This window comes from Alnus glutinosa, chromosome 7, assembly GCF_958979055.1.
Source record: "Alnus glutinosa chromosome 7, dhAlnGlut1.1, whole genome shotgun sequence".
In the NCBI taxonomy this organism is placed as follows: Eukaryota; Viridiplantae; Streptophyta; class Magnoliopsida; order Fagales; family Betulaceae; genus Alnus; species Alnus glutinosa.
In genome coordinates, this window is record NC_084892.1 from 5,836,652 (window position 1) to 5,861,427 (window position 24,776).

A 24,776-nucleotide genomic window follows, 5' to 3' on the forward strand; every position below is an offset into this window, starting at 1 on the left:
TCCCAGAAGATATGATTAAAACTCAAACCAGGCTAGGACTCAAACTCCTAATCCAACTCAATGTCAAGAGGGTCCGGCCTATAAATAAAGACCGTCACACCAGGTATAAAGACACGAATTCTCTAAGCTCTTGAGATTAAGATTAAGAATTCTCTACAGAAAACTTTTTAGACTGACTTAGGCATCGGAGTGGGCGTGGTCGGCACCCCCGACGAGTTGTTTGTTCCTCTTTGCAGGGTTGAAGTGTTCGGTAGAAAATCAGGCAGCGAATCCTTAGGCGACACGTCACCATACCGGAAACTGTACCAACAATTTTAAAAGCCACATCATTCCAATTAGCACAAGAATAATTAGCACAAGAATGATGTGACTTTTAAAATCACAATTGAGGTTGTGATTCATAACTACTAAATTTTGATCAAGTTGTGATTTTAAAAGTTACTTCATTCTTAGAGGGACTCAAAGACACAAGAGTGACTTTTAGAATTACTCAAGCAAATGATATCCTCGTGAGGCAAATCGATCACCAAGATTAATGAAGTTCGATTTCGCAATATTGACTAGGACTGAAAATTGTTCGTGGAGGCTTCTTAGCAATTTTTTGAGTGGGTGTTTTTCCCTGAGTACTCAAATTGTTTGGTAATTCTATAAAGTTGATGTGATAAAGTCTAATAGTCATTGATTTTTTATTTTTTATTTAACAATGGATAATCTAATGGTTAATTACTATATACACATCGTCACATCAACTTTATGAGATGCTTATGTGATATGTAGCATTTATCTTATTATAAATAAATAATGTCAGAAATCACATTTCGATCTCATAAAAAGTTTAATAGATTGATCTGGATAAACTTTTTTCAACTTAATTCGGAAGAAACTTTATTTCCTTGTAAATACTTTCAAATCCACTACAAGATATATATATATATATATATATATATATATATAGCTAGCTTTAAACCCATACGTGGTGGCATGCAGTAGTATCCACTAATTCAGCACAAACAGTTCAAACGGATAAATGTGAGGTCTGTGTTGCAGCCGATTTGTGCTTAGTGGGACCGGTTAACTGAAGTCGAGGACAACTGCAGGAATTAGCACTCCAAGGAATTGCCAGCGTTATCTTCTTGAGCAAGAACTTGTAAGTTTTTGTCAGAGCGACATAGAGGGGGAGATATGATAGTGCGAAGATACCGACGGGAAGGAAAGAAAGGGAATATAGGACAATTTTCATCCAGCTTTCTTTACTACGTATCATGAGAACGATTGTTGCTGCAAATGATATCATCATCATCGACACAGAGAGAAACAGAAATGTGACGCCAAGCATCAGCTTATTAGGAAGAGAATACTTGTAGTCTTCCAAACGATAAGGCGCTGTGAGGATTGAAAGAAATATAACCACAGACGTCAAAGCGCATGCAAGGGAGAGCACATCAGCTGCAGTGAAAACCACAAAGAGAGGTTGATAGAGAAGGACTGGGACCCCAGTAGTCTGATTTGGACCTCCTGGTATTGTGTAGGCCGCAGCAAAGGCAACTGTTGAAATCAGAACTGCCACGATGGAGCATCCTTCTGCTGTCCTCTTTAGCCATTCTTTGGCATCATTTCGGAGATTTTTGTAGGTAATAGCAAATAAGCCTTCAGCAGTCTGCTTCTCATTGTTATGGTGATCAATAAAATGGGCTTTTGTGACTAACTTCACGCGCTGCGCACACAAAAGCACATACATGACAACCACGTTAAATGACCACCCGAAACCACCAACTCTAAAAAGGAGAAACGGATCCCTTATTTTATAACTGGTAAAATAGTTATTTTACCTTTTTAAACAATTTTACCCCTTATAAAATAGGGATAATTGCACCACTCGATTATGGGACCGACTTAAATTATAAATCACTCCCTAGATTCATTTTCTGTCCACCAAGTAAACAAAGTCCGTTAATAGATTATAATACAAATGATATTTAGAGGTTGTCTCACTATTTATATGACGTGGCAAATTAAACTAACGGATTCTGTTAATTTGGTGGACGAAAAACGGGTTTAGGGAGTGATTCGTAATTATAGTTTACCACAAGGACCCTCCATAAACTTTTTGTACCACATGAAGTAATTCGTAATTTAGGTCAATCTCAAAGATCAGCGGAGAGGATCCTGATAACTAAAAAGGGCACCTTTATATATATATATATATGGAAATTTCCCAATCCCTGAATTTCTTTTCGTTTTGAACCAATCCTTAATTTTTAGTATCGACCTTTTAATTTGATGCAATGTCTTCCATCATTTCAAATTTGGCGTAAAATCAGATGGTAAAAAGAGTGAAATGACCTTTATGTCCCTAAAACTTCTATAAAATTGAAAGTTACCTTTAATTTCAAATTAAAAATTAAAAAAACAAAAAAAAACAATTTTTTTACTATAAAAAAAAAAAAAAAAAAAAAAAAAAAAAAAAATGTGACCCAAGCTAGCCAGCATGGGTCACGCTGCGACCCAACTTGGGTCACTGTTGACCCACGGCTGGGTCACCAATTTGGTGGTGACTCCGCCGTGGTTAGGCTATGGGTCTACTGACCCGAACCGATTCTTTCTTCCTTTTTCTTTTCTTTTTTCTTTTTTTTTTTAATAAAATGAAAAAAAAAATGAGGGTATTTTATATTTTTCAAGGATGCCGATAGGATTTAATGCTAAACCCTATCAGAATGGGACATTACATCAAATTAAAAATTTGATGGTCGAAATTGAAAGTGTTTTTTAACTTTAAGGACCGGCAGTTTCAAAATGAGTGAAAGTTTATAAGGATTTTATAAATTTTCCCCAAATTTAATTGTTTGAGAATAATTGAGAATGGCCGGATCGAAGTTACTGAAAATAATAATAATAATTATAAAAAAAAAAAAATAAATAAAAAAAAAAAAAAAAAAAAGGGAAGAAGAAGGAGAAGAAGAAGAAATGCACCTCAAACCAGAGCAGCTCCTCTCGCAATTCAAATGCAGGGCCTCGCAGCTTTTGAGGCATATAATCCTCTCTTTTTATTCCAACCATATGCAGAATGGTGTTCCCACTGTTGTCAATCCTTCGTACCAGCCACCTCATTGCTACTTCCATTTTCGACACATACTCGAAAACCTCCAACTGGCGGTACTTGATAGCTACATGCAAGATAGTCCGCCCTTCCATATCAATGTGCTCAACTGCCTGCGGATATTTGTCCAGTATTTCTGTGACGATCTCTATGCAGCCTAACTTAGTTGCCAGAAACAAAGGTGTAATTCCTCCCATTTCCACCTGATCATTTAGAGAAATAGAAGAGGGCAGCGGCCCTTGATCTCCACTACCTTCTTTCTCAGTAGATGGAAAATCAGATCGAATAGGATCGTATTTGTGCGGCTTCGGCTTCCTCTGGTCAATTGGAGAACTAGTTATCTCCCATGAGGTATCTTTTTCCACTAATATCTTGGCAAGCAGCTCCAAATCTGATTTACTGTTTAACTTTTCCTTCCCAACATCATTGCTCCTGGCACAACTACAGTACATTTGGACTTTTGAAGACTAAAATTAAGTCAGTACGTAGTTGTTGATACATATTACACAAACACGTACAATTCGCTAGCTAGCTGGAACTAAATTAAAAAAAATATCAAAATTTTATTTAACCATTATTTAAACAAAATTAAATGAAGAATACAACACATATATATATAAGGTCAAGAAAAGGGAAACACTAGTAATTTTCGAGTAGCTAGGTAGAGTTGATCGATCGTACATACCAGAGCTGGAAATTCTCTTGAGGAGTCCGCGTTTGCGCACATTTTCAAAAGCTGAAGCGTTGCATGAGAGAAGCTGAAGAGCGGTCATACCACATTCGTCTCTTTTATCAATTATATGTCCGAATTCTTCAGTTATTTTCAGAGCCAAACCTGTTTATTCATTTTGTGTATGAAAAGCATACGGCAAACAAATGAAAAAAATCAAATAATTAAATAGAAATAGGACTAACCGAAGTGCTGAGAAAGGATGGCGATGTGAAGAATAGTGGTCTTGTCATTCCTCTGAATAGATCGTTGCAGGCTGGCTTCATCATGATGTTCCAAGATTTTTTTTGCCAGAAAGTTGAAGATCCCAGTGTTGCCATAGCGGGCTGCCCGAAAGAGTGCGGTTTCTCCAAGTTTGTTGGTCATGCACAACAACTCCGGGGCTTTCTCTAACATGTTCGTGGCGACCTCGACGGAGTTTTCTTGGTCGAGAGTAGCTGCCTCGTGAAGGATAGTGTTGCCGGCTTCGTTTTGGTGGGTCATTTTATCGAGATGGCGGGGAGGCAAGGCTTCGAGAAGTCCGAGTACCAAGTTAGCTTGTTTCGCGTAAATAGCCTTGTGGAGCACTGTGTCGTTGTGTATGCTCAGTATGTGGAACGCATGCTCATCAAGACGTGCACAGAGCTCCATCACCTCCATCTCCTTGTTTTCGATCATGAGCAGAGCTTTGTACAGTTCTCCGTTTAATTGATGATCTTTACCGATATTCTTCTCCGCAGTGGAAGCCATGATCGATCAGTTGAAGCGTTAAAGAGATAGATGTATTGGATCCAAAAGGCTAGGAATTTATGCTCAGAGAAAACAAAAAAAGGCTAAGAATCTATTCTTTTGAAAAACAGAGGAGATTGATGATCATATATATATATATAGATAATTGTGCCAAAACTCCATAGCTAGATTTCTCAGTAGTCCTCCAGAGTGTTAAAAAAACAACGAATGCATCTGTGAATATATAGGTACTCGGGGGGATTTTTCTTTCTAAAAAAGTTAGACAAGAATTTTCGCTTTAACATGTTGCTTTAAGAACATTAGAGACTGGACTGGTGATTGCCTAGCGCACTTCAAAAGCATATCATTAGTTATCATGTTAAACATGCTAATTAATTAAGACTATACAATTCGAACGAGTAGCTAGCCAGTCAAAGGCATTTATAATGATACTCTTCCGAACGAATAAGTAATATTGTTCGGACGAGATCGAAACCTTATGTTTAATTTCGAGGTTTACTTGTGATAAAGTCCACTGAACCTTACTCTTCCACAAAAGGCACCTTAAGGGAAAAGGTTTGCTCAAGACTTATAAAGCCCACAACCCAGGCATACCTTGGCAATGTGGGACTCTTAACACGCCCCCTCACGTATGGCATCTTTTTGGCCAAACACGTGTTCAACATCGGGAGGGAAGGCCCAATATTGTCCAAGGGCTTGTGGCTCTGATACCATGATAAAGTCCACTGAACCTTACTCTTCCACAAAAGGCACCTTAAGGGAAGAGGTTTGCTCAAGGCTTATAAAGCCCACAACCCAGGCATACCTTGGCAATGTGGGACTCTTAACAACTTGGTTTAGGATTTTAGTTACTATATAAACTCTTTATATATATATATAGGCGTATTTAGCCGCGGTGTATATTAATTTTACATTTTTCTTTGATTTATTTGATTGTATACAAGATCTCTATTTATAGAGAAAGTGTAGAACGTTACAAGTCTCTTCTACTTCCACATTAACACAACAATAAATTTAACTAGCACAAAACCCATGCTTTGCGTGGGATTCTTCATTATAATTTAATTTCAAAATTTAAATACATTTCTATTTTACTTTTCATTATAGGTTAAAAAAAGCGTGTAAAATAATATATCATATGATTCACTTGAAATACATGGATCGGTTCAGTTTTACTTAAATGATCCGTTCAATGTTTAAAAAATATGAATTCACGCCACGTGTCATAATTCTATGTTAATTTTAAGTTGAAACTCGGCTTTTATATAGATATATATGATATGATATGATGTTTTACATTAAATATACCGTTTATTTTACTTAAAATACATGGATCGGTTCAATTTTACTTAAATAACCGATTCAATGTTTAAAAAATATGGATTTACGCAACATGTCATAATCCTAAGCTAACTCTAAGTCGAAACTCGGCTTATATATATATATATATATATATATATATATATATATATATATATATGATGTATCATCCTATATATATTGTCTTTTAAATTTTTGTAACTCTTATGTCAATTTCTTTTTACTTTTTTTCTTTTTCTCGATCTTTTGTTGGATACGTAAGGTGTAAAACTTTATAGCCAGTCTTTACACTAATCCTTAACGTTCTTTGTGAGCTCTGTTACAAGGGTGATGATGCCTCCAATTTATTGAGGTCTGAAATTCAAAAGGAATAGGAATGAAATGCGCCCAGCATAAACTAACTAATAAAGTCGATGGAATGAAATGCGCCTAGCATAAAATAAAGTTTAACTGAGATGCTAATTTTTGGGAGACATTTGTATGTAACGACTTAGAAAAAAAGTGTTAGTTGCATCTACGCTATCATCACTTCAAAAGAACTAGGTAATGTGCGACTTAACACTCATGATTATATATCTTTATAAACTACACACTCTATGTGAGCTGGCAGAGCTGCTCATCTTTTCAATATAGGATCGAGATATTACAACGGTTCCCAACTTTATTTTAGGATTTAATGTGGTCATAGAATATGTTATTCGATGTCCAGATCGATGATTATGCTTTGGTTCAGTCTATTCTCTTTCTTTCGTTTTTTCTAATTGGGTGTGGGTGGGCGTGGTAAGTAAGGAATTGTTTGCAATTAAGCTTTTACATCTATCTTACGTACGCAGACCAATTGATGATGTGCCATGTCATACAAGAGGAATCAGAAGTCCATAGAGATATTTTCCTCTCCTAGTTGTTCCTCTTTGAAAAATAATAGTGACTCGCAAAAGGTGTAATCAACGGTAACACATGTTAGCAACCAAAATATAATGTGAAAAAGTAATAGACACAAATATTTTGGTTACAAAGTGAAAATTATTTGCACCAAAAAGAAAAACCACTTCAGAGCAGCCAAACTCAAAAAATCCACTATTCAAAAGAAATAGCTAGTTACAAGATAGTAATACTCACATACCCTTTTGCAGTAGTCATACCTTGAATTCTGACACATACCTATACGTGAACGTCTCTCAACCAGACTTCATGTCTGAAGAGTTCTTCAATGAATCCCTTTAAGTTAGAGCTCATCTCTAAGTTAGACTTCAAATTGTTGAACAATACAACACCAAATAAAAATTCTAAGAGAGTTAGCGCATCTAACAATTTTTGTTTAAACACCATCTCTTAGTATAATGAGAATTCTACTATGGAATCCTTACAATTACACAGCCTATGAGCCTCTTTAAATAGGCTTCAGAAATCCTAATTCTACTCAAACTCGACTTTGCATAGCTCAGAATCAATTATCCTAGGGGCTCTCTCTTTTTCTCTCTCTCCCAGAAGTTTCTCCCCAAAAAGAGCCCCCTCCAAACACTGTCGTCGTTGCCGGGGGGAAGGAGGTCCTTGCCTCCTTCCCCCTCGGCTCTGGGTTGTCTCCTTAGTCTTGGACTAAGGCGGTTTTTGTTTCCTCACTGGGGTTTCCCAGTGGAGGTAGAGTCTCCTAGCCTTTAAGGCTGTGGTGTTTTGTCCCACCGGACTAGATCCGGTTGTGGTAGTTAGTCTCCTAGTCCTTTTAGGACGATGGAGTGTTGTGTTTCTTAGTTTTGTTCTTTGTGGTTTATGGCAGGAAGGTCCTCTCCAGATGTGCCGAAGGGGAGCGGGTCGTGTCTCCGATCGTGTCGACGGCGTGAGATCTAGCCGAGTCTCCAGTTTTGAAGCCAAATTTCTTATGATCAGCTGTCTTCTGCTAGACACGTGTTTCGACGTCACTCTCTGGTACGGGTTCTGCCTTCTACGGCCGTGGTGTTTCTTGGTGCTCGGCGCGTGGCCAGCACGCGCCGGTTTATTTGCTTATTTCTATGCGCGTGACGGTCACGCACCGTTATTTTTGCTGTATTGGGTGTTGGCCGGTGCTTGGTGGCGTTCGTTTGGCCGTTGGGTGCTTAAGGAGATGATGGTTTTCCCGGAGGTGGATTTGTGAGGTGTTTCCTGTTTAGTTATTTGTTTGTGCTGTAGTTAGGTTTTTATGGCAATTTGCTCTGTTTGAATTAATCTAGTCATTGGTATTAGCCCAGAATGGCTGACCTACTCCCAGATCAAGGATTTAGACCTTATGTCAACGCAGTAGGCATCATTCTGTTTGGCTATATTTCTTTGTTAGCAATTGTCTAGGGGTGGCTGAGTCTTTGTTTGGCTCAGTGGGGTATTCACCTTCATGAGGTGTTGTATGTACACCAATTTGGTGGATTGTTATGTACCCGTATCTTCTTTAATGAAAGACTGAACTTTCCTTAAAAAAAAAAAAATAATAAAAAAAGTAGCCCAGAAATAAAAAGTGTTTATCAAACAACTAATAAAAATAAAATAAGTGATGCAACACTTAATCTTTCTCAATGTCTTACGCCAAATGACGTAGAGATGCCTCCATGTTGATACCTACTCCACCTTGGCATCTAACACCTAGAAGGCTGGAATCGCTCATCAACAGACTAAAAATGCACAGTCAACCTGGTGTCTATAGAATGGAACTGCTCACTCCACCGAGCATCCATAGTCTGTAGCTGACCTGTGATCCGCTCCAGTGCACTCATGACTGCATCACTGGGGTCTGGGAGGGGTCTCCTGAGAGGAAGAAGTGGCTAATGGCTCTGGCTGGGCTCGTGGAGCTCCGCTAGGCAATCTCTATTTTTGACCTCTTGTTTTGGCTAGACATATCTGTTAAACAAAACAGGGAAAAAAAAAAAAAAAAATGCACCAATTTTTTAAAAATAGATCTCATTAGCATGTCAGAAAATTTCCAAAACAGCAGTTGAAATCTAAAACAGTTAGATTCCACTTGTTGTTAATGGCACATCTCCGGTCACCGTCTCTGACTGCCATCAACTTCAGTCACCTCTGCCGGCCACCACCAACTCCAACGAGTCTCCAATGAAAAAAAAAAATTAAAATCAAATTCAAGATTCCACAAATTTTCACCTTGAGTTTAAGAAGAATGTTAGAATATATTATAGAGTTCAAGAATCTAAAATACTAACATGTACAAGCGATTACGACCAGCAGTTGTGGTTTAACCGCTAACCACAACTGCTTAAGACGATTATTGAATTTTAACAACCACAACCGCTTCGCTTAAACAGTTAGTGATTATTATAACCTATAACCAGCAGTTTAATAACCACTTTTTATATGTGGTCTTTTGAATCTTTTATGCCGATTTTTAACCCTTTGTCACTAAAACTCTATTTGGTTTTTAAGAAAACATCATGAAAATTAAAAGGGAGTTTTTGATCGACAGTCAAAAGCCAACAAGATTAAAAATAATTCAATCTTATGCACTTAAATCAAATTAACAGTAACAAATAACCAATTAAGTTTAACCAGACATAATATTAAAACCCAATTAGCAATAACCCAGATCGAGAACAGGAAATTCAACCAACTTATACGAAACCCAAAACAAGAATTAGATAATTAATTCTACTCTAATTCCCACCAATCCTATAAAGCATCCATCTTTCAAGAAAGCACAAAGATCAACCAAAAGAATAAAACAAAAGATGATTAACGCATCGTTGAATTTAGCTCTTATCTAAACAAATAAAAATAAAAAATAAAAAATAAAACAAAATTCAATTGCCACTATCACCATCTAGGAGAAGGAGGCTTTCTACGTAAGAAGCTGTCCAATACTTGATGAAAGTATATATGCTTATCATTGAATCATTCAGATCAACAATAAATCAACAATAAAGTATATATCCTTAACACGAACATATTCAGTTGAAGAATGAACTGAGACAGAAAATCGAGGGAATTGCTAATTGCAAAAAATCATTACATGTTCCAACGACACCAAAAAATAATTGGTTCATTAATCATAGGAAGAACTGGCACAGCAATCCTTCAACTGGTACACAATCTAGCCTCCAAACCCGTACAGAGTCCTTCCTTGCCTCTTCAAGGCGTAAACGACATCCATGGCCGTGACAGTCTTCCTCCGCGCGTGCTCGGTGTATGTTACTGCGTCGCGAATCACGTTCTCGAGGAATATCTTCAGGACTCCGCGGGTCTCCTCGTAGATCAGCCCGCTGATACGCTTCACACCGCCCCTGCGAGCCAGGCGGCGAATCGCTGGCTTGGTGATGCCCTGGATGTTGTCGCGGAGTACCTTACGGTGCCGTTTGGCTCCCCCTTTGCCTAGACCCTTGCCTCCCTTTCCACGGCCAGACATTTTCCCTGAAAGTTGCTGAGAAAATTGGTTTTGATGTATGAAATCGAAATGTGTTTTGATTTGATGGGAGACGTGGTGGGGATTGGAGTGGTATTTATAGATTGGGGGGTTTTTGGATTGGGGTTTGAAAGTAAGGGCGGGGGTTAATGAGGGCCGTTGGAGTTGGGAAGCTATCGACGGCTAAGAGGCTCGATCTGCGTGAAGTCGGGGAAGAGGATGTGAGCCGTTGATAAGATTGGAATCGACGGAGAATATTGTTGTATGTGCTGTGCCACGGATTGTGCTTTTCTGTGAGATTTCTTGTGCTTGTTAATTTTTTTACGGGTTATTGCCCAATGCCCACTAGTATTCTTAATTTCTTATATACTGATTGCTCTATTTATTAATTTTGAAAACACTCAAAATATTTTATATTTTTATCATCTGAAATTGAACAAAGTATGCTTGGATTAACAAATGTGCGAATGGAATTAACCAAATACAAAATTAGCAGCATATTGTTTAGTAAAATATAATTTAAGTCAAATTGAGTTAGGTCCGATTAATAAACTGATCAGTTTTGATTCAATTCACTTAACCTATAGGCAATCGTATAATTTGTATAATTTGTTTTTTAAATTTTACTTTTTAACATTAAAAAATAAAACCGTAAAGTGAAAATTGGATTAGAGATGTAATTTTATCGCTACGTGTTTGTTTATGTAGATGAAGTGATGAACTTTATTATACTATAATATTGTTCGATTGAATATCATGTTCAAAAATTGGGTTATGTTTATTAATTATGGTTATGATTTATTGTATGTTGATTGTCATGAATATAGTTGTGAATGTGTATAATTGATATAATTTATGCTTATAGACATTAAATTGTGTTAATCATGTGCCGCCAAGTATCTGGATTAATTTAATCAATTTATATTAATACATGTCGAAATGAGTTGAAATTGGTCGTGTTCGGTGACACCAACATGATATGTTTATGAAATAAGTTATGTGTACCGTATCTGGTCACCCATTTAAACAAGGCTGTGTCAGGATTGAGAAGTTTGATCAGTTGAATTAAAGAAGTTGAGTTCAAATTGACCCATATAATATTATACTTATGACTTAACACGACACAAACCCAGTTCTTAAACTTGAATTGTCACCCCTAAATCCTAATCTTATTACGTTTGCGAGTGAAACTTCAAGCCTTACCCAACCCATGTGGAGGAAGTGCTTTGCACATTGTCCCAAAAATCTAGTCGAGGCGAAATTCCAAATACCTTTACTATAATAATAATAATAATAATCGCTAGTGGTCTCAACTCATCAAATAAATTGGTTGGATTAGAATAAGAGTGCGTTTGAGATTGTGATTTCGTAAACAAAAAATGCGATTTTAAATTATATTGAATAAAATGAATCGTTTGGAAATTGCATTTTCAAAAAAATTGCGATTTAAAAACGCAGAAAATTGTTTTTTCAAGTCGCAGCCAATGGGATGCTTTTTTTAAAATGCATAATTTTAAAGGCTAACCTAAGGATGTACAGGCGAGACGGTTATTAACCGCCAACAACTGGTAACCAGGAAAACCGAAAAACTGGAAATAACCGCAATCGAATAACCAGATACCCGATTGCGGTTACCCGGTTGCGATTACCGTTTATTACATTCTAAAAAACCGGTTAATAACGGGATAACCAATTTATATATATTATGCCACTTTGTGATTGTTGTATTTTGTTTTAATTAGCAGGTTGGGATTCCATTCAAGAGGTTGCTGGACAATGTTACTGTGAAATGTGGTCACTGCAATAACCTCTATTTTATCAACACCAGACCTCCACTGCAAGGCCAATGTCTTGACGCCACCTAATGACTCTTCAGATTAGAGCATTCACATCAGCTTCCCTATAAGGGTCTGTTCCCTATATTTTAAGAAAAATTTTAAGAAAGTCACAAAAAGCCACCCATAACATCTTCCCTATATTTTTCTGTTCCCTATAAAGTGAATGAAGCACTGTTCACTTCCCATTGCTTTGTTTATTAAAAAAAGGGATACTTGCACCGTTGGTCCCTGTGGTATGCCATAATTATTTTTCACTTCCTGTGGTTTAAAAAGTTCATGGGAGGTCATCGTGGTATGCAATAATTACAAAAATCGATCCTTATCGTTAAATTCTGTTAAAATTTTTAACAGATTCCGTCAAATGTCACGTCAGCGAAGATGGCGACACGTGTCCATTTTAATAAAAAAATATAAATTTATTAAAAAATAAATAAAAATACTTATTTTTTTTTAAAAAAAAAAATTTCAAAAAGAAAAACTGAAAGGGTGGCAAGGCCACCCCCATTGGCCTGGGGTGGCCTAGCCTTTAGTTTTTTTTTTTAATTTTAATTTTATTTTTTAAAAAAAATATGTTTTTTTATTTATTTTTTAATAAATTTTTATTTTTTTATTAAGATAGACACGTGTCGCCATCTTATTGGCGACACATGTCGTTGACGTGGCATTTGACGGAATCTTTTAAAAAATTTAACAGAATTTGACGTCAGGGATCGATTTGTAATTATTGCATATCACGAGGACCTCCCATGAACTTTTTAAACCATAAAGAGTGAAAAATAATTATGGCATACCACAAGGACCAATGGTGCAATTATCCCTTAAAAAAATCCGTTCTCTCTCCACTGTATCTTCAACCTCCCCTCTGGTTCTCCGTCTCTCCCCTGTGGTTCTCTCTCTCTCTCTCTCCACATTATCTTCTTTTTCCTTTTTTCTTTTTCTCTCTTTTTTCTACTTCAAATCAAACACAGCAAACCTCCCCCTCTGGATCGAACCTCCCCTGCCTCAAGATCAGACCAGATCTTTCCCCAATTGCCACCGAGCACTTCATAGCCGTAGAGTGGTCAGCGTTCAACGATATTCATGTGGTGGGTTTGCATCTGTGTTCGACAGCTTGGTATGGTGTTCACTAGCTGGGTTTGCATCTAGGGGGAGTCCTCGATTGGTCCGATCCTAACGCACCCCGAAGACTCTGTGTGGAGAGAACGCCAACAAAAAGGAGGCATCTTGGGGAGTCCTATGTTGGTCCGATCGGTAGAGAACGCACACGACGACTCTGTGTGGGCGTCGATGTGGGGCTCTAGAGCTCCAACGAGCTGATCCTAGAGCGTACAAACAAAGGTCACTGCCTGGGAGTGGCGTCGGTGGCGGCTCACCTGTTAGGGCTAGCCTCGGCTTCTCTCGACAGCTTCGTTCGGGTCTTCGACGTCGATACCAACGCCACTCTCGAAGCTCCACTCTCTGAAGACTGGCAACTGTGCTTCAATCCCCATGTGGGGTTTGATTCAAACGGGATGGTACCTGCTGGAAAGTGAGAGAGAAGAAACGAAACGAATTAAAAAATAAAAATAAAATAAAAAAAGGAAAAAGTAAAAATTAATATTTTAATGATATAGGAAAAAGTAAAAGGAAGCTGCTGTGGGGATTTTTTTGATTGGAAAGCAAAAAGAGTTTTTGTTTCCTATACTGGCTATACATAGGGAAAATAATTGGGAAGAAAATGAAAGCTGCTAAGAATGCTCTTGGTCTCCACATTTTTGTGCCCTAGCCAACCTCCCCAATAAGGAAAAATCACATGCATGTAGAAAAAAGGACGAAAAATGTGTAGCTTTTTTCTTTTTCCCAAAAGGCCGCAATACAGCAACATTACTAGCCCCCTTTTCTTTTTTTATAAAAAAAAAAAAAAAAAAAAAATTCTTTTCAGTCTTCGTAACCCAGAAAAATTATCCGGAAATTTTACTTCACTGAAGTATTACCCGAAAAATAAACCAACACAAGACACTGACAAGTTTGGTTTAAAAAAAATTCAGATATTGGATTTTAAAAAATTAAAAATATTCAACAATATATAAAAATCGGTTATCCGGTTAATAATCGGTTTAAAATAATCGGATAACCGTCGGTTGGTAAAGATCATAATCGGTCTACCAGCTGCAGTTGCGATTATTGAAATAGAAATAACCGGGATCTTAGTTGCGGTTGTGGTTATGAGCAAATAATCGCAATCGTAATCGGTTGTACACTCCTAGGCCTAATTTACAATTTTTAAGGTCAAACTGCGATTTTATCAAACGTTTAACTGCGTTTTTAAAATTTAATTTTTTAAATCGCACATTTTGAAATTGTATTTTTTAAAATCACAAATTCGAATAAACCCTAACTATTAACACGAGACATGTTACATATATAAGAAATGTAAAAATCATTTCTTTAACGCTCGAAATTTCGGTAATTTTATTCTTTCACGATTCAAAGTGATTCTAAATGACATAAACGCAGCGTTTACAAAAACCTACCCGACCCGACCCAAACCAGCAAGCCCCTCTGCGCAAAGTGGAGGCATCTATAGCTCGAAACTCTGGAACTGACAAAGATTTCAATGTTTGACACACAGCCTGGCGAATATTACTCAAAGCTCCCTCGTATTGCTTCACCCTTTTCATCTGGGTTAGTATTCTCTCCCTTTCTCACTCTGTTTTACTGTAATACATGCATTTATATGAAGCCCATCTCAAGCTTTTTTCAGTTATGTATTACTCGGACTCTGCGCGTTTTTTTTTTTTTTTTAACGATTTAAATTGCCATGGCATTTGGGCTTTTTGGCTTTGTGGTTTTCTTTTAGCATCTGTATTGAGCTCTTCAATTTAAAAGTTTCACCAGATTTTGAAGAAAAACCCAAATTTCCTTCATGCATCAAACTCTTCAAACTTTCTCCAAAATAATTTGTCAGAAACCCTCTCTATATTTAACCCCACAATTCCTTACGGTATCTATTTTTTTATCATTTTTTTTTTTTCCTTTCCCGCTTCTTCCTTCTTCTTCCTCGGCGCCCCTTTTCCTTTCACGGTGGCTGGGTCGCACAAGCGGGACGAGCTGGTCCGGATTGGCCACGATTCCGATAGTGGGGTTAGTGTTCTCGACGTACCCTTTTCGGATTTGAGTCCAAAAAAGAGTTTCGTTTTTGTGCAATCTATTTAATTGTTTATTTTGTTTCTGTCTTTGCACTGTGGTGCGTGGTTCTCAGGGGTAGCGTAAAATGTGAGCCCCGGATTTTGGGTTTTACGTGAATCGGGGAAGTAGGTGGTGGTCATGCTTGAGATGTTTGAATTATCTTTGGTTTTCAGTATGGCAATCATTTCATGTTTTTCCTTTGTTGCATTCTGGTGCTTGGATCCGATTGTTGGTTTTGTGGGAGTGAGTGTGAGCTCAAAGTTCATACCGTTTCTTTGGAAATAGATGACGGGCAGGGGCTATTTCAGTCAGTTTTGGGGATTTGGCATGTGGGTTAGATAAGAAAATTGTCTGTTATTAAGTTGTGATTTTTGATGAGCTGAATTCTCTGGATGAAATTGAAGTTGTGATTTTCATGATAGGTAAAGTAGTTGCTCCAAAACCAATAAAAAACAATATCTAGTTAAAATAGAGAAATTTTTAGAGAGTTTGATGTAGGAAGTTTTTTATACTTGGGAATTAAAAAAAAAAAAAAAACAGAATGTTTAGCTAAAATTTGGAGAAAATTTGAAGAGCTCAATACGGATGCTGTGTTGTTGAGCATCAGCTCTCTATTTCAAAACTTTCATCAAATATTAGAGAAACTTGTCAAAATCTCCCCTCCCCTGCATCAAGCTCTCTATAGTTTCCTCAAAATAACTCTTGTCTGAAACCTCTCCAAATTTAACACCCATCTCCTCTTATGCCATTCATTTTATGTCATTTTATTTCACTTCTCCCGCTTCTTCACTTTCCTCCTCGCCTTCCGCTTTTTATGCATCTCTTTGGCGCCTTCTTCTCACTGTGTGATTTGCTTTATGCTATTTCTTCACTGAGTGCGATTTCAATGGAGATTCACCGTGTGCTCGGTACTGCTCTCTCTCTCTCCCTCTCCGTTGCTTGGGTGCTTGGGGTTTAGTTCAAAGGGGTATGGGGCTATGAATGGGTTTAGTTCAAAGGGGTATGGGGTTTTCTTTTATCCCCATTTGCAGCTTGATTATAAACCCAAGAAACTTTAACGAAGTTTCTTTTGTTGGCGGCGTTGTAAGGTCACAATACTTTTCTCTTTCACTTTGTTTCCCATATTTTTGTTTCAATTTTCTCTCTATTTTTCTATCTATCAGTCTGTCTCTCTGTTTGATTGCTGAGAAAACTGTCGCTGGTTTAGAAAATTTGAGGAAAAAGACCGGTTTTTAGCAAATTCGAGGGGTTTGCATTTAATTTTTGGATTTGACATGTTTTAAGATCTCTGGGGTTTAATGATCTCCAGAGCCATCATTGTTTGTCTTATGAGTTTGTTGATGTTTCTTTGTATGGGATTCTTAGATTAAGTTTCTTTTGTGGCCAGAAGAACGTAAGAAAATGTTTGTTCTTTGTCGAATGCAGAAAAAAGATTATCTACTATATTGGACGAAACCCATACTGTTTTGTAAAGATTATCTGCTATATATTTGCTTCCAAACGGTTTCTGGTGCAATTTTGATGGTCATGACATTTAAAGTAGTTAAAGTGGTTGTTCTCAAAACCAATAAAAAATAATATCTAGTTAAAATAGAGAAATATTTAGATAATTTGATGTAGGAAACTTTTTAAAAAGTGATAGATAAAATAATAAAAGTAGATTGTTTGGCTAAAATTTGGAGAGTTTGATATAGATACTTTATACATCATTCTCGCCTGCAAGAGGAAGTTGTATAATTTTTTTTTTTTTTTTTTTTTTGTTAATGCCCATATATATTTCATAGACCTGAGAACTCGTTCTTCCCCGTTACTGCTTTCGAAATCGGAAGATTGACCTAGTTCAGCTTTTTTCCCCACTCCTATTCCATCCTCTTGAAGACTTACGGTTGCTGAGTGCAAGTTAGTCGTCCTTGCCGGGCCTACATCCTTATCTGTCATATGGTCCAACTCTCCCGGTAGGTTAATATTTGCAAGAGGGAGTTGTATAAATGGCCATTGATATGTATATTTTTTTTTCATAAACTGTATAGGGAAGAGATATTTTCAAGACCCTAGTGGTTTTTTTGGGTTTAGATTAATATGTCAAAGGCCGCAATGTTGTTTCTGATTCATGTAACTGCCCGATGGTGCTGGTTTGAAGCGTGAGGTTATAGGGTTAAACAAGAAATCAAAGGAAATGCAAAGCTATTTGTGATAGAATTATTTATATTTGGTTTTGAATTATGGAAGGCGTATGTGGATTTCATGCTTAATGTTCTGTTTGATTGCCGAGAAAGAGTAGGAAAAAGAAAAAAGAAGTAAAAAAACTTGTAGCCTCAGCTGAATGCTTTTTATGATTGCCTATGAAGGGTAGGAAAGGAAGAGTCAAAATATTTAGGCTTTGTTTGGCTAGCATCTAAAAGTTTTTTTTTTTTTGTCATCTTGTCTGAATGTCTGTTTCCTCAGGGAAAATCAAAGCAAAGTCTATTCTGGAATTCAACAATGTATTGCATATGCAGTGATACAGATACCATGATGCATTTTTTAGATTTGTTAGTTGTTTTAGATGCTAAAAGATTGTCATTTTTTCCCCTTTGAAGCTTAAGGGTCATTAGATAAAGAAGAGAGAATGGGATTGCCAGATACATCCGGAGATTTGTCATCGGAAGTGGAGGTTGATGCTTTTAGACGCCTCTTCCCTCTTCGTTTTTATGAGCGTCATCTCGCTGAATCTATCCGGCCTGATGGTAGGCCACTTGGAAGAGCTAGAGATACAACTATATCCCTTGGTTAGTTAAAGCTTGTATCATTTATTGACAATCTCATTCTTCCACCTCTTATATATATTTTATTGGTGTTGCTACTCAAACTTAAATGGTCAATCCTTTCTTTATTCTTTTTAATTCAAGGGGCTGTTGCATCTGCTGATGGGTCAGCATTGGCAAAGATTGGTTCAACTGTAAGTGTCTTTCTATCACTTTCTCTCTACATGTGTGGCCTGGGGTGACTAAGCTTAGTTGCGTATATCAGGTGTGTGCTTTTATTTGTTTTCTAACTCAAGAACTGACTTCTTGTTCCTTGGACAGACAATGTTGGCTGCTATTAAAATGGAAGTCATGACTCCTTCCATGGAGTCACCAGATGAGGGCTGCTTAGGTTGACTATTGCTAAGTGCATATGTTCTTTTACTTATTTCTCTTGCCTTTGTTCACTTTTATATGTGGGATGTCAATATGGTATATCTTTGTTATTTTCAGCTATTGATTTCCACATGCCTCCAATTTGTTCTCCAATTGTTAGGCCTGGCAGGCCAGCTGAGGCAGCACCAGTAGTGTCAAAACAATTATCTGACACTATTTCAAGGCACGTAATTATATTCTCTAGCTACTTGCTGGTTAAATTCTCTTTTCTGAAGTCCTTTAACTTGGAAAAATGAGTTTGTTAATTGATGTTTAGTCTGTCCTATAGTCATTTAGGACACATTTATGGTGCCCAATGATTATTCCTTAGAATAGGGTTCCGTGCTTCCTTGTTCTGTCCCTTGGCACTTGTTGTGCCTCTATTTGTTGGGTTGATCAGCACTTATATGACTGTCAATGATCTCATTTAATGTTACTTCATTCTATTCCACTTTTATTTCTAGCCAGGTGTAACTGTTCTGTAATGACTAGTTATATGTGCATTTGCAGTTCTGGCACGGTTGATTTGAAAGAGTTATCCTTGGTCAGTGGAAAAGCTGCTTGGATGGCATACTTGGTAATGGCGCTATTGTCCATCTTCATATTTATCCTTACAAATTTAGAAAATCTTTCTTTTGGTGCTTTGAGCATGTTCTTTTAGACATTGTGAATTGTAATGGCCAATTTTCTGAACTGGATTATAAAGAAATATCAAACTTATATGTTGCAGGACATATACTGTTTGGATGCTGATGGTGCTCTCTTTGATGCTGCTTTACTTTCAGCTGTTGCTGCCTTGTCTTATTGTAAGAGTTGCATGCTTTCTCATTTGGTATTGTCTATGGTCCATTCAAATGCTTGCAGCATGGCTAACAGCAACAGCCTAGACAATTCACTTGCCCACAACCCAACCCAACATTCAGTTCTGCATTAGCAATATATACTGTTTGCTTAACTTTTCTGGTTTGATGGTGAAGAGTGATGTGACTCTCTGTATGAAGTAATGATTGTACTTGGTCACATATATGAAATCGTGTGTTTTTCCGCTTTGACAGATATGTGACTCTTGACAATGTTCTATTGGTCTCATGGTCGTGTTTTTACTTTTTGATACTAGTAAAAATTTATTTAATAGACTCTGGGAATATGCATGTCAACTTCTTTTATTCCTCAGTTTCTTATGAGCACAGTTACTAAGAAAGCTTCTTGCTTTCAAACCTCAAGCCCATAGCATGGGATTTTGAGGTTCTATAACTCATTGGTGCTAGGCCAACCATGTATTCGGCTCCCGTCAATTTAATAGTTGAAACTGTGCGACAACTATAGACCAATTGATTTGAGAATTTTCTGTTGCATTATCTCCTGAAAAGCTTGTCATTGGCTAATTATCTTGCTAGAATCAGATGGCCTAAGATCATTTTTTTTTTCTATTGTCAGAAACTATGGGTGGGATCAGCTCTCTCTCTCTCTAAGCAAGCCAAGTTAGTAATAGACTGAGTGTTTGTTAGGAAAATCTTACTGTTCATTAGGGAACTCTTACTCTGTTCCAAGTTTCTATAATTACATTAAAGATTTGCAATTACACTTGCATAGACTTCTACTTTCATTTGTATATATTTGAATGCAGATTTAACTTAAAATCAGCAACTATATCTGCAGTGCTTACTCTTTATAGAATCTTTCATGCGTTGCAGTACAAATCCCTGCAGTTTCCCTAAACGAGGACGGTAGAGTTGTTGTTGTGTCTGAGGAAGATGGACGAAAGACGGAAAAGGAGCCTGTTAATAAAGAGAAGAGGAAGCTCACACTGAAAAGCATTCCTTTCTCACTAACATGCATACTTCATAAGAACTACATCTTGGCAGACCCTACTGCAGAGGAAGAGTCCATCATGGAAACTCTTGTTACTGTGGTTTTGGATTCATCAAGTCGACTCATTTCTCTTTATAAGCCAGGCGGACCAGTTCTCGCTTATACATCATCTATCCAGGTCAGTTTTTCACCCTAGAAACACGACGTTAAAGGATCCATTAAAAGTGCCAATTTGTTGATCAATTTAGTATGTTCCAACCTGTTGCATCATTACAATCTACTTTGTTGAACCATGATAATTGGAGCGATATTTATATTTGATTGGGGGCACATCGCCATAATATATCTGAGATTAAGGCTGCATTTATTTCAGTGTAAAACGAAAACATTTTCCCCATTTTGCGGTGTTTGGTGTGAACTCAAAGCCTCCCCCACCCAAAAAAAAAAAAAAAATCTTTTCGCCAAATTTCCTCTGTTGGGGGGCTTTTATTCTATAGATGTGGGGGGTACAAATGTTCAATTTTCAGTACTTTATTTTGCTCAGAACAAAGATGCCATGTGACAATGTGTTTTTTTTTTTTTTTTTTATTAATTTTATTATTATTATTATTTTCAGGATCTCAATCAAACAATGGAACTGATTTTCCCCCGAAAATATTTTCAACTGCAAACATTCAGTCAAAAAAATTTTAAATCGAAATAAACGTAGTCTTAATACTGGTTTTGACATCTATTCTCATCCTTTCATGGAATCAAATTGGAATCCAAAACTCAATAGTCTTGAAAGATTTGAATTCTGTGTACTTAGGGGCACCTTACGCTTTTTTAATGAAATTTTCTTACTTATCAAAAAAGAAGAAAAAAATTGAATTACTAGAACTTTGTGTGGAGAAGGACCTGAAATTTTTACTGATTCCCCCCCCCCCCCCAAAAAAAAAAAGAGAGAGTAAAACTCAGCAGAAACAATGTTCCATTGAGCAGATAAACTGGTTTATCCAATCTGTGCATATGATTCTGCCAAGGAACATATATATATATATCCTGTAATACTCTTACTTTGTCTAGAGGATTCATTCTTTCCAATAAGTAGAAAGTTGTCTGGCACAAATTGTATATTGTACATAAATTAGGCTTGCCAAGGCACATTAAACAATGGCCTATGGAAACACAAAGAAAGTTATTAGCTGAATGCTGATGATGAAGGGTTGCTGTGGTTTTAGGATTCCATTGCACTGACAAGGCAAAGAGTGAGGGAACTACAGAAGATTTTAGATGAAGCCAATTCTGGTATGGAGGTGGACTAGCTTTGATATTTATTTTTCGAGGGGACTGTCATATTGATTCATGCAGTTGGTGAGTAGTTCTGTTTTGCATCTCTATTTGTTTATTCCTGGTTGCTGTAGTGACATTGTTTACTCTATAAAAAAGGTTTTGAAGAGTAGCATCATTAATCAATCTTGGCTGGACATGTGGTAGATTTGTTCTTTGCATCTTCAGAGAAATTGAGTAGCATCTCTTTATTCTTAAGGGTAAATAAAGCATTACTTTGATAAAAAGTCCATCTAGCACTTGGTATATCTTTTCGACTCCGCGTCCTTTTTAGTGTTAACAACTTCACCAAGGACTTCATATCTGTTTTTTTTTGTTTTTTTGTTTTTTTTTTTTCCTTTTTTGTGGTTAAAAACTGGAGAAAGTGTTTTTTTTTCTCCTTTTATATATCTTATTACATAACTTGAAACAATAAGGTAAAACATCTCTTGCTATTAAAGTTTCAAGAAGTTGTACAACAAGACATTTTTATAGATGGAGCAGAGCAGTAGAAAATGATTGTTGTTTTGAGTGGTTGGAATGAAGGCATTGAAGTTTACTTTTTTGCATTTCACTTCATTAGTATATATGAACTTTGAGGAGTGCTACACATATCTCTCACCGAGTCTCACGTACTCATTCTCTGATGTGACAGTAAAAATCACTATTGGATGAAATAACAAATGAAAGTACATGTAGCATCTAATGGGTGATTCTCACTACCACGTCAGGGAGTCAGCACTAGGAAGAATGTGTAGCTTTTCTCACGAACTTTATGCTCCGTTTGTTTCGGCGTAAAATGATTTCTGGAAAATGATTTCGGTATTTTCCGGTGTTTGGTAGGGGCGAAAATAATAGTCAATCGGAAAATGATTTCTGTTTGACCAAAAATGCTTAGTAAATTTTGGAAAATGATTTACGCTTTTTAAAAGCGTAAATCATTTTCCGAAGACGTCTGACGCGGTTGATTTATTTTAAACAACGCAGTCGATCTTCACGTTTAAGCAGCCGACCACCATCGAAATCTTGCCCGTATCGAATTCCGACAACATCCGGATAATGTCGTCGGAATCTGGCGACGGAATCCGGCCACCTTCGCCGGAATCCGGTCAGCCCAGATTCCGGCAACCAATCTGGCCGGAATCCGGCGATCTGGCCGGATCTGGGCAGACCGGCCGGATTCCGGCGATCTGGCCGGATCTGGGCAGACCGGCCGGATTCCGGAGATCTGGCCAGATCGCCGGGATCCGGCCGGCCTCTCTGGCCAGAGCCGGCCGGGAACTGGCCAAGGCCGGCCGGGATCCGGCCAGAGCCGGCCGGCTCTCTGGCCAGACCGGCCGGATCTGGCCGGGATCCGGTCGGTCTGGCCAGATCGCCGGGATCCGGCCGGTCTGGCCAGAGAGCCGGCCTGCTCTGGCCGGCTGGAATCCGGCCAGTTCCCGGCCGGCTCTGGCCAGAGAGGCCGGATTCCGGCCGGATCTGGCCGGATTCCGGCCGGATCTGGCCAGATCCGGCCTCTTTGGCCGGAATCCGGCGGGATGGCCGGAATCCGGCCATCCCAGATTCCGACAAAACTGTCCGGATTCCGGCCATTATCTTGAATTCTGACTGTATTAACCGAAATCAAGTAAAAATGGTCAGAATCTTGTCGGTCAGTGACGGAATCTCGTTATCGATGATTTTTATATTATTTTATATTAATATTTATATGTTTTGAATAAAAATTAATTTTTATAGGTTAATATGTTTGAATGAAAATATAAAAAATATTTGTAATTTTCTGTACGCGCCAAACACCGAAAAATGCTTTCGGCAAAAAATATTTTCCAGAAAAATGACTTCCCTGAAACCATTTTACGACGGAAACCATTTTACGTCGAAACAAACGGAGCATTAGTATTGATAAACAGGCCATTTATGGAAGGAAAGTTTCTGTTGAGATTCTGCTTGTGTCCAAATTAATTAGACTATTGGATTCAAGCAGTCAACCTAATTTCAGTCCCTTGGATATCTAAGTGCTTATATACTTAATTTTCAAACCAGCCACTTGGCCTGTAAAGAGACTAACTGGCCTTTTGCAAAATGAGCTTCTCTCCTAGCAGAATTCCCTTGGTTATGTAACTATGTTCATTGCAAGATCTCTGCTATGTTTACTAAACTTCCCCAGAACTTGAATTTCTTTCTTTCTTTTTCCCTAGTTTAATCCGCTTATCACCTGATGAATAATGAGCTGCTCAATTTGTTTCTCAAATCCTTTGCTATCAATCTGCATGAGTCATTAACAGAGACTATGTTAGACTACTATACATGAAAAAGGATTAATTTTGTGATATTGACGATCTGAAATGTGCTATAACTACTTCGAGACATGAGTGGAACTATGGATTGATGCAACCTAATCTATCAAAACATGGTAAAAATAAGGGCAACTAGAACAAAAAATTGTAAAATGCATTTTTCTTGAGAAAGAGCAGAATGTATAGCATAACAACAGTAATAGCAGAAAGATTGAGCTGAAATGCCCTCTTTGTAAGCATGTTTAGCATGATTCCTTTTGTCTATTCTTTTCATCGTTCAAATAAATTTTCCTTAAACAGGTTTTGAGTATAGCATACTCCTATATTCAAAATATTAAAAAAATCCACAGAAAAACCTATCGGGTTTGTAGATTACATAACATGAAGAAAACAGGATATGCTATCACGTTTAGGGACTCCCAATTCAACCCACTGGAAATGATTCAAATAATCCATTTCAAGTGAAATGGAAAGCACTCATTTTACAGTTAAAGATAGAGATTTTGTTTTGTTTCATCCAACGAGGTAGATGGTTTATGAAATTTAATCCAAGTTAAGAAATTAATCCTTTCCATTTCAAAATCTCAACTTCTTAAAAGTAGAGAATTTTATCAGCCAAATCAAAAGGTTTACAAGATCCTAACGTTGGAAAAAAAAAAAAAAGAAAAAAAAAAAGAAATATATAGAATCACCTTTTAATTAAATATATCATTCTGTTATAATTTTTTCATGAGATTTGTTGGAAACGATATTTTCCTCAAGTTTTGGCTCTGAAATGGTAGTAACCGTTGATAATGATAGGTGCTGATTAGTTATTATATTTATATATCCTTAATAAGATGTCAAATAAACAGTTAAGATGAACAAACTGCTAGGGATTGTCGTAAGGGGTACTACAATTTTTACTTCAAATTCTTTATAAATTGATGTGGCTGTTCACATGT

General features: G+C 37.3%; 3 protein-coding genes across 4 annotated transcripts; 1 reads left to right on the top strand and 2 right to left on the bottom strand.

The window, feature by feature from the left end:
• Positions 1-951: 951 nt before the first annotated feature.
• Positions 952-4,688, bottom strand: LOC133874068 (ankyrin repeat-containing protein ITN1-like). Its single transcript, XM_062311901.1, has 4 exons — positions 4,013-4,688; positions 3,783-3,932; positions 2,971-3,554; positions 952-1,714 (listed from the first exon to the last, which is right to left on the bottom strand). The coding sequence occupies exons 1-4, from the start codon at positions 4,554-4,556 to the stop codon at positions 1,016-1,018; spliced, it is 1,977 nt and encodes a 658-aa protein (XP_062167885.1). The 5' UTR covers positions 4,557-4,688; the 3' UTR covers positions 952-1,015.
• A 5,128-nt stretch (positions 4,689-9,816) lies between these two features.
• LOC133873582 (histone H4) lies at positions 9,817-10,332 on the bottom strand. Its single transcript, XM_062311314.1, has one exon. It carries the CDS (start codon positions 10,252-10,254, stop codon positions 9,943-9,945), a length of 312 nt encoding a protein of 103 aa, XP_062167298.1. The 5' UTR covers positions 10,255-10,332; the 3' UTR covers positions 9,817-9,942.
• Positions 10,333-14,614: 4,282 nt separating this feature from the next.
• On the top strand, positions 14,615-21,682 carry LOC133872647 (uncharacterized). 2 transcript variants are annotated; one of them, XM_062310227.1, is made up of 9 exons: positions 14,615-14,753; positions 17,837-18,025; positions 18,146-18,195; positions 18,323-18,392; positions 18,494-18,599; positions 18,926-18,992; positions 19,146-19,221; positions 20,110-20,405; positions 21,448-21,682. In XM_062310227.1, the coding sequence occupies exons 2-9, from the start codon at positions 17,866-17,868 to the stop codon at positions 21,529-21,531; spliced, it is 909 nt and encodes a 302-aa protein (XP_062166211.1). In that variant the 5' UTR covers positions 14,615-14,753; positions 17,837-17,865; the 3' UTR covers positions 21,532-21,682. The 2 variants fall into 2 exon arrangements, with proteins under 2 accessions (XP_062166211.1, XP_062166212.1); XM_062310228.1 differs by lacking the exon at positions 14,615-14,753 and adding an exon at positions 14,937-15,212.
• Positions 21,683-24,776: the final 3,094 nt, after the last annotated feature.

Bases quoted from the DNA above. Each gene is read 5' to 3' on its own strand.
- LOC133874068 (XM_062311901.1), bottom strand. From the start codon at position 4,556: ATGGCTTCCACTGCGGAGAAGAATATCGGTAAAGATCATCAATTAAAC. The intron at 3,933-4,012 runs GTTAGTCCTATT...ATGAATAAACAG, and splicing joins CATCCTTTCTCAGCACTTCG to GTTTGGCTCTGAAAATAACT. The intron at 1,715-2,970 runs GTGCATTTCTTC...TTGTGTGCGCAG, and splicing joins AGGAGCTGCTCTGGTTTGAG to CGCGTGAAGTTAGTCACAAA.
- LOC133873582 (XM_062311314.1), bottom strand. From the start codon at position 10,254: ATGTCTGGCCGTGGAAAGGGAGGCAAGGGTCTAGGCAAAGGGGGAGCC.
- LOC133872647 (XM_062310227.1), top strand. From the start codon at position 17,866: ATGGGATTGCCAGATACATCCGGAGATTTGTCATCGGAAGTGGAGGTT. The intron at 18,393-18,493 runs GTTGACTATTGC...TGTTATTTTCAG, and splicing joins ACCAGATGAGGGCTGCTTAG to CTATTGATTTCCACATGCCT. The intron at 18,600-18,925 runs GCACGTAATTAT...GTGCATTTGCAG, and splicing joins TTATCTGACACTATTTCAAG to TTCTGGCACGGTTGATTTGA.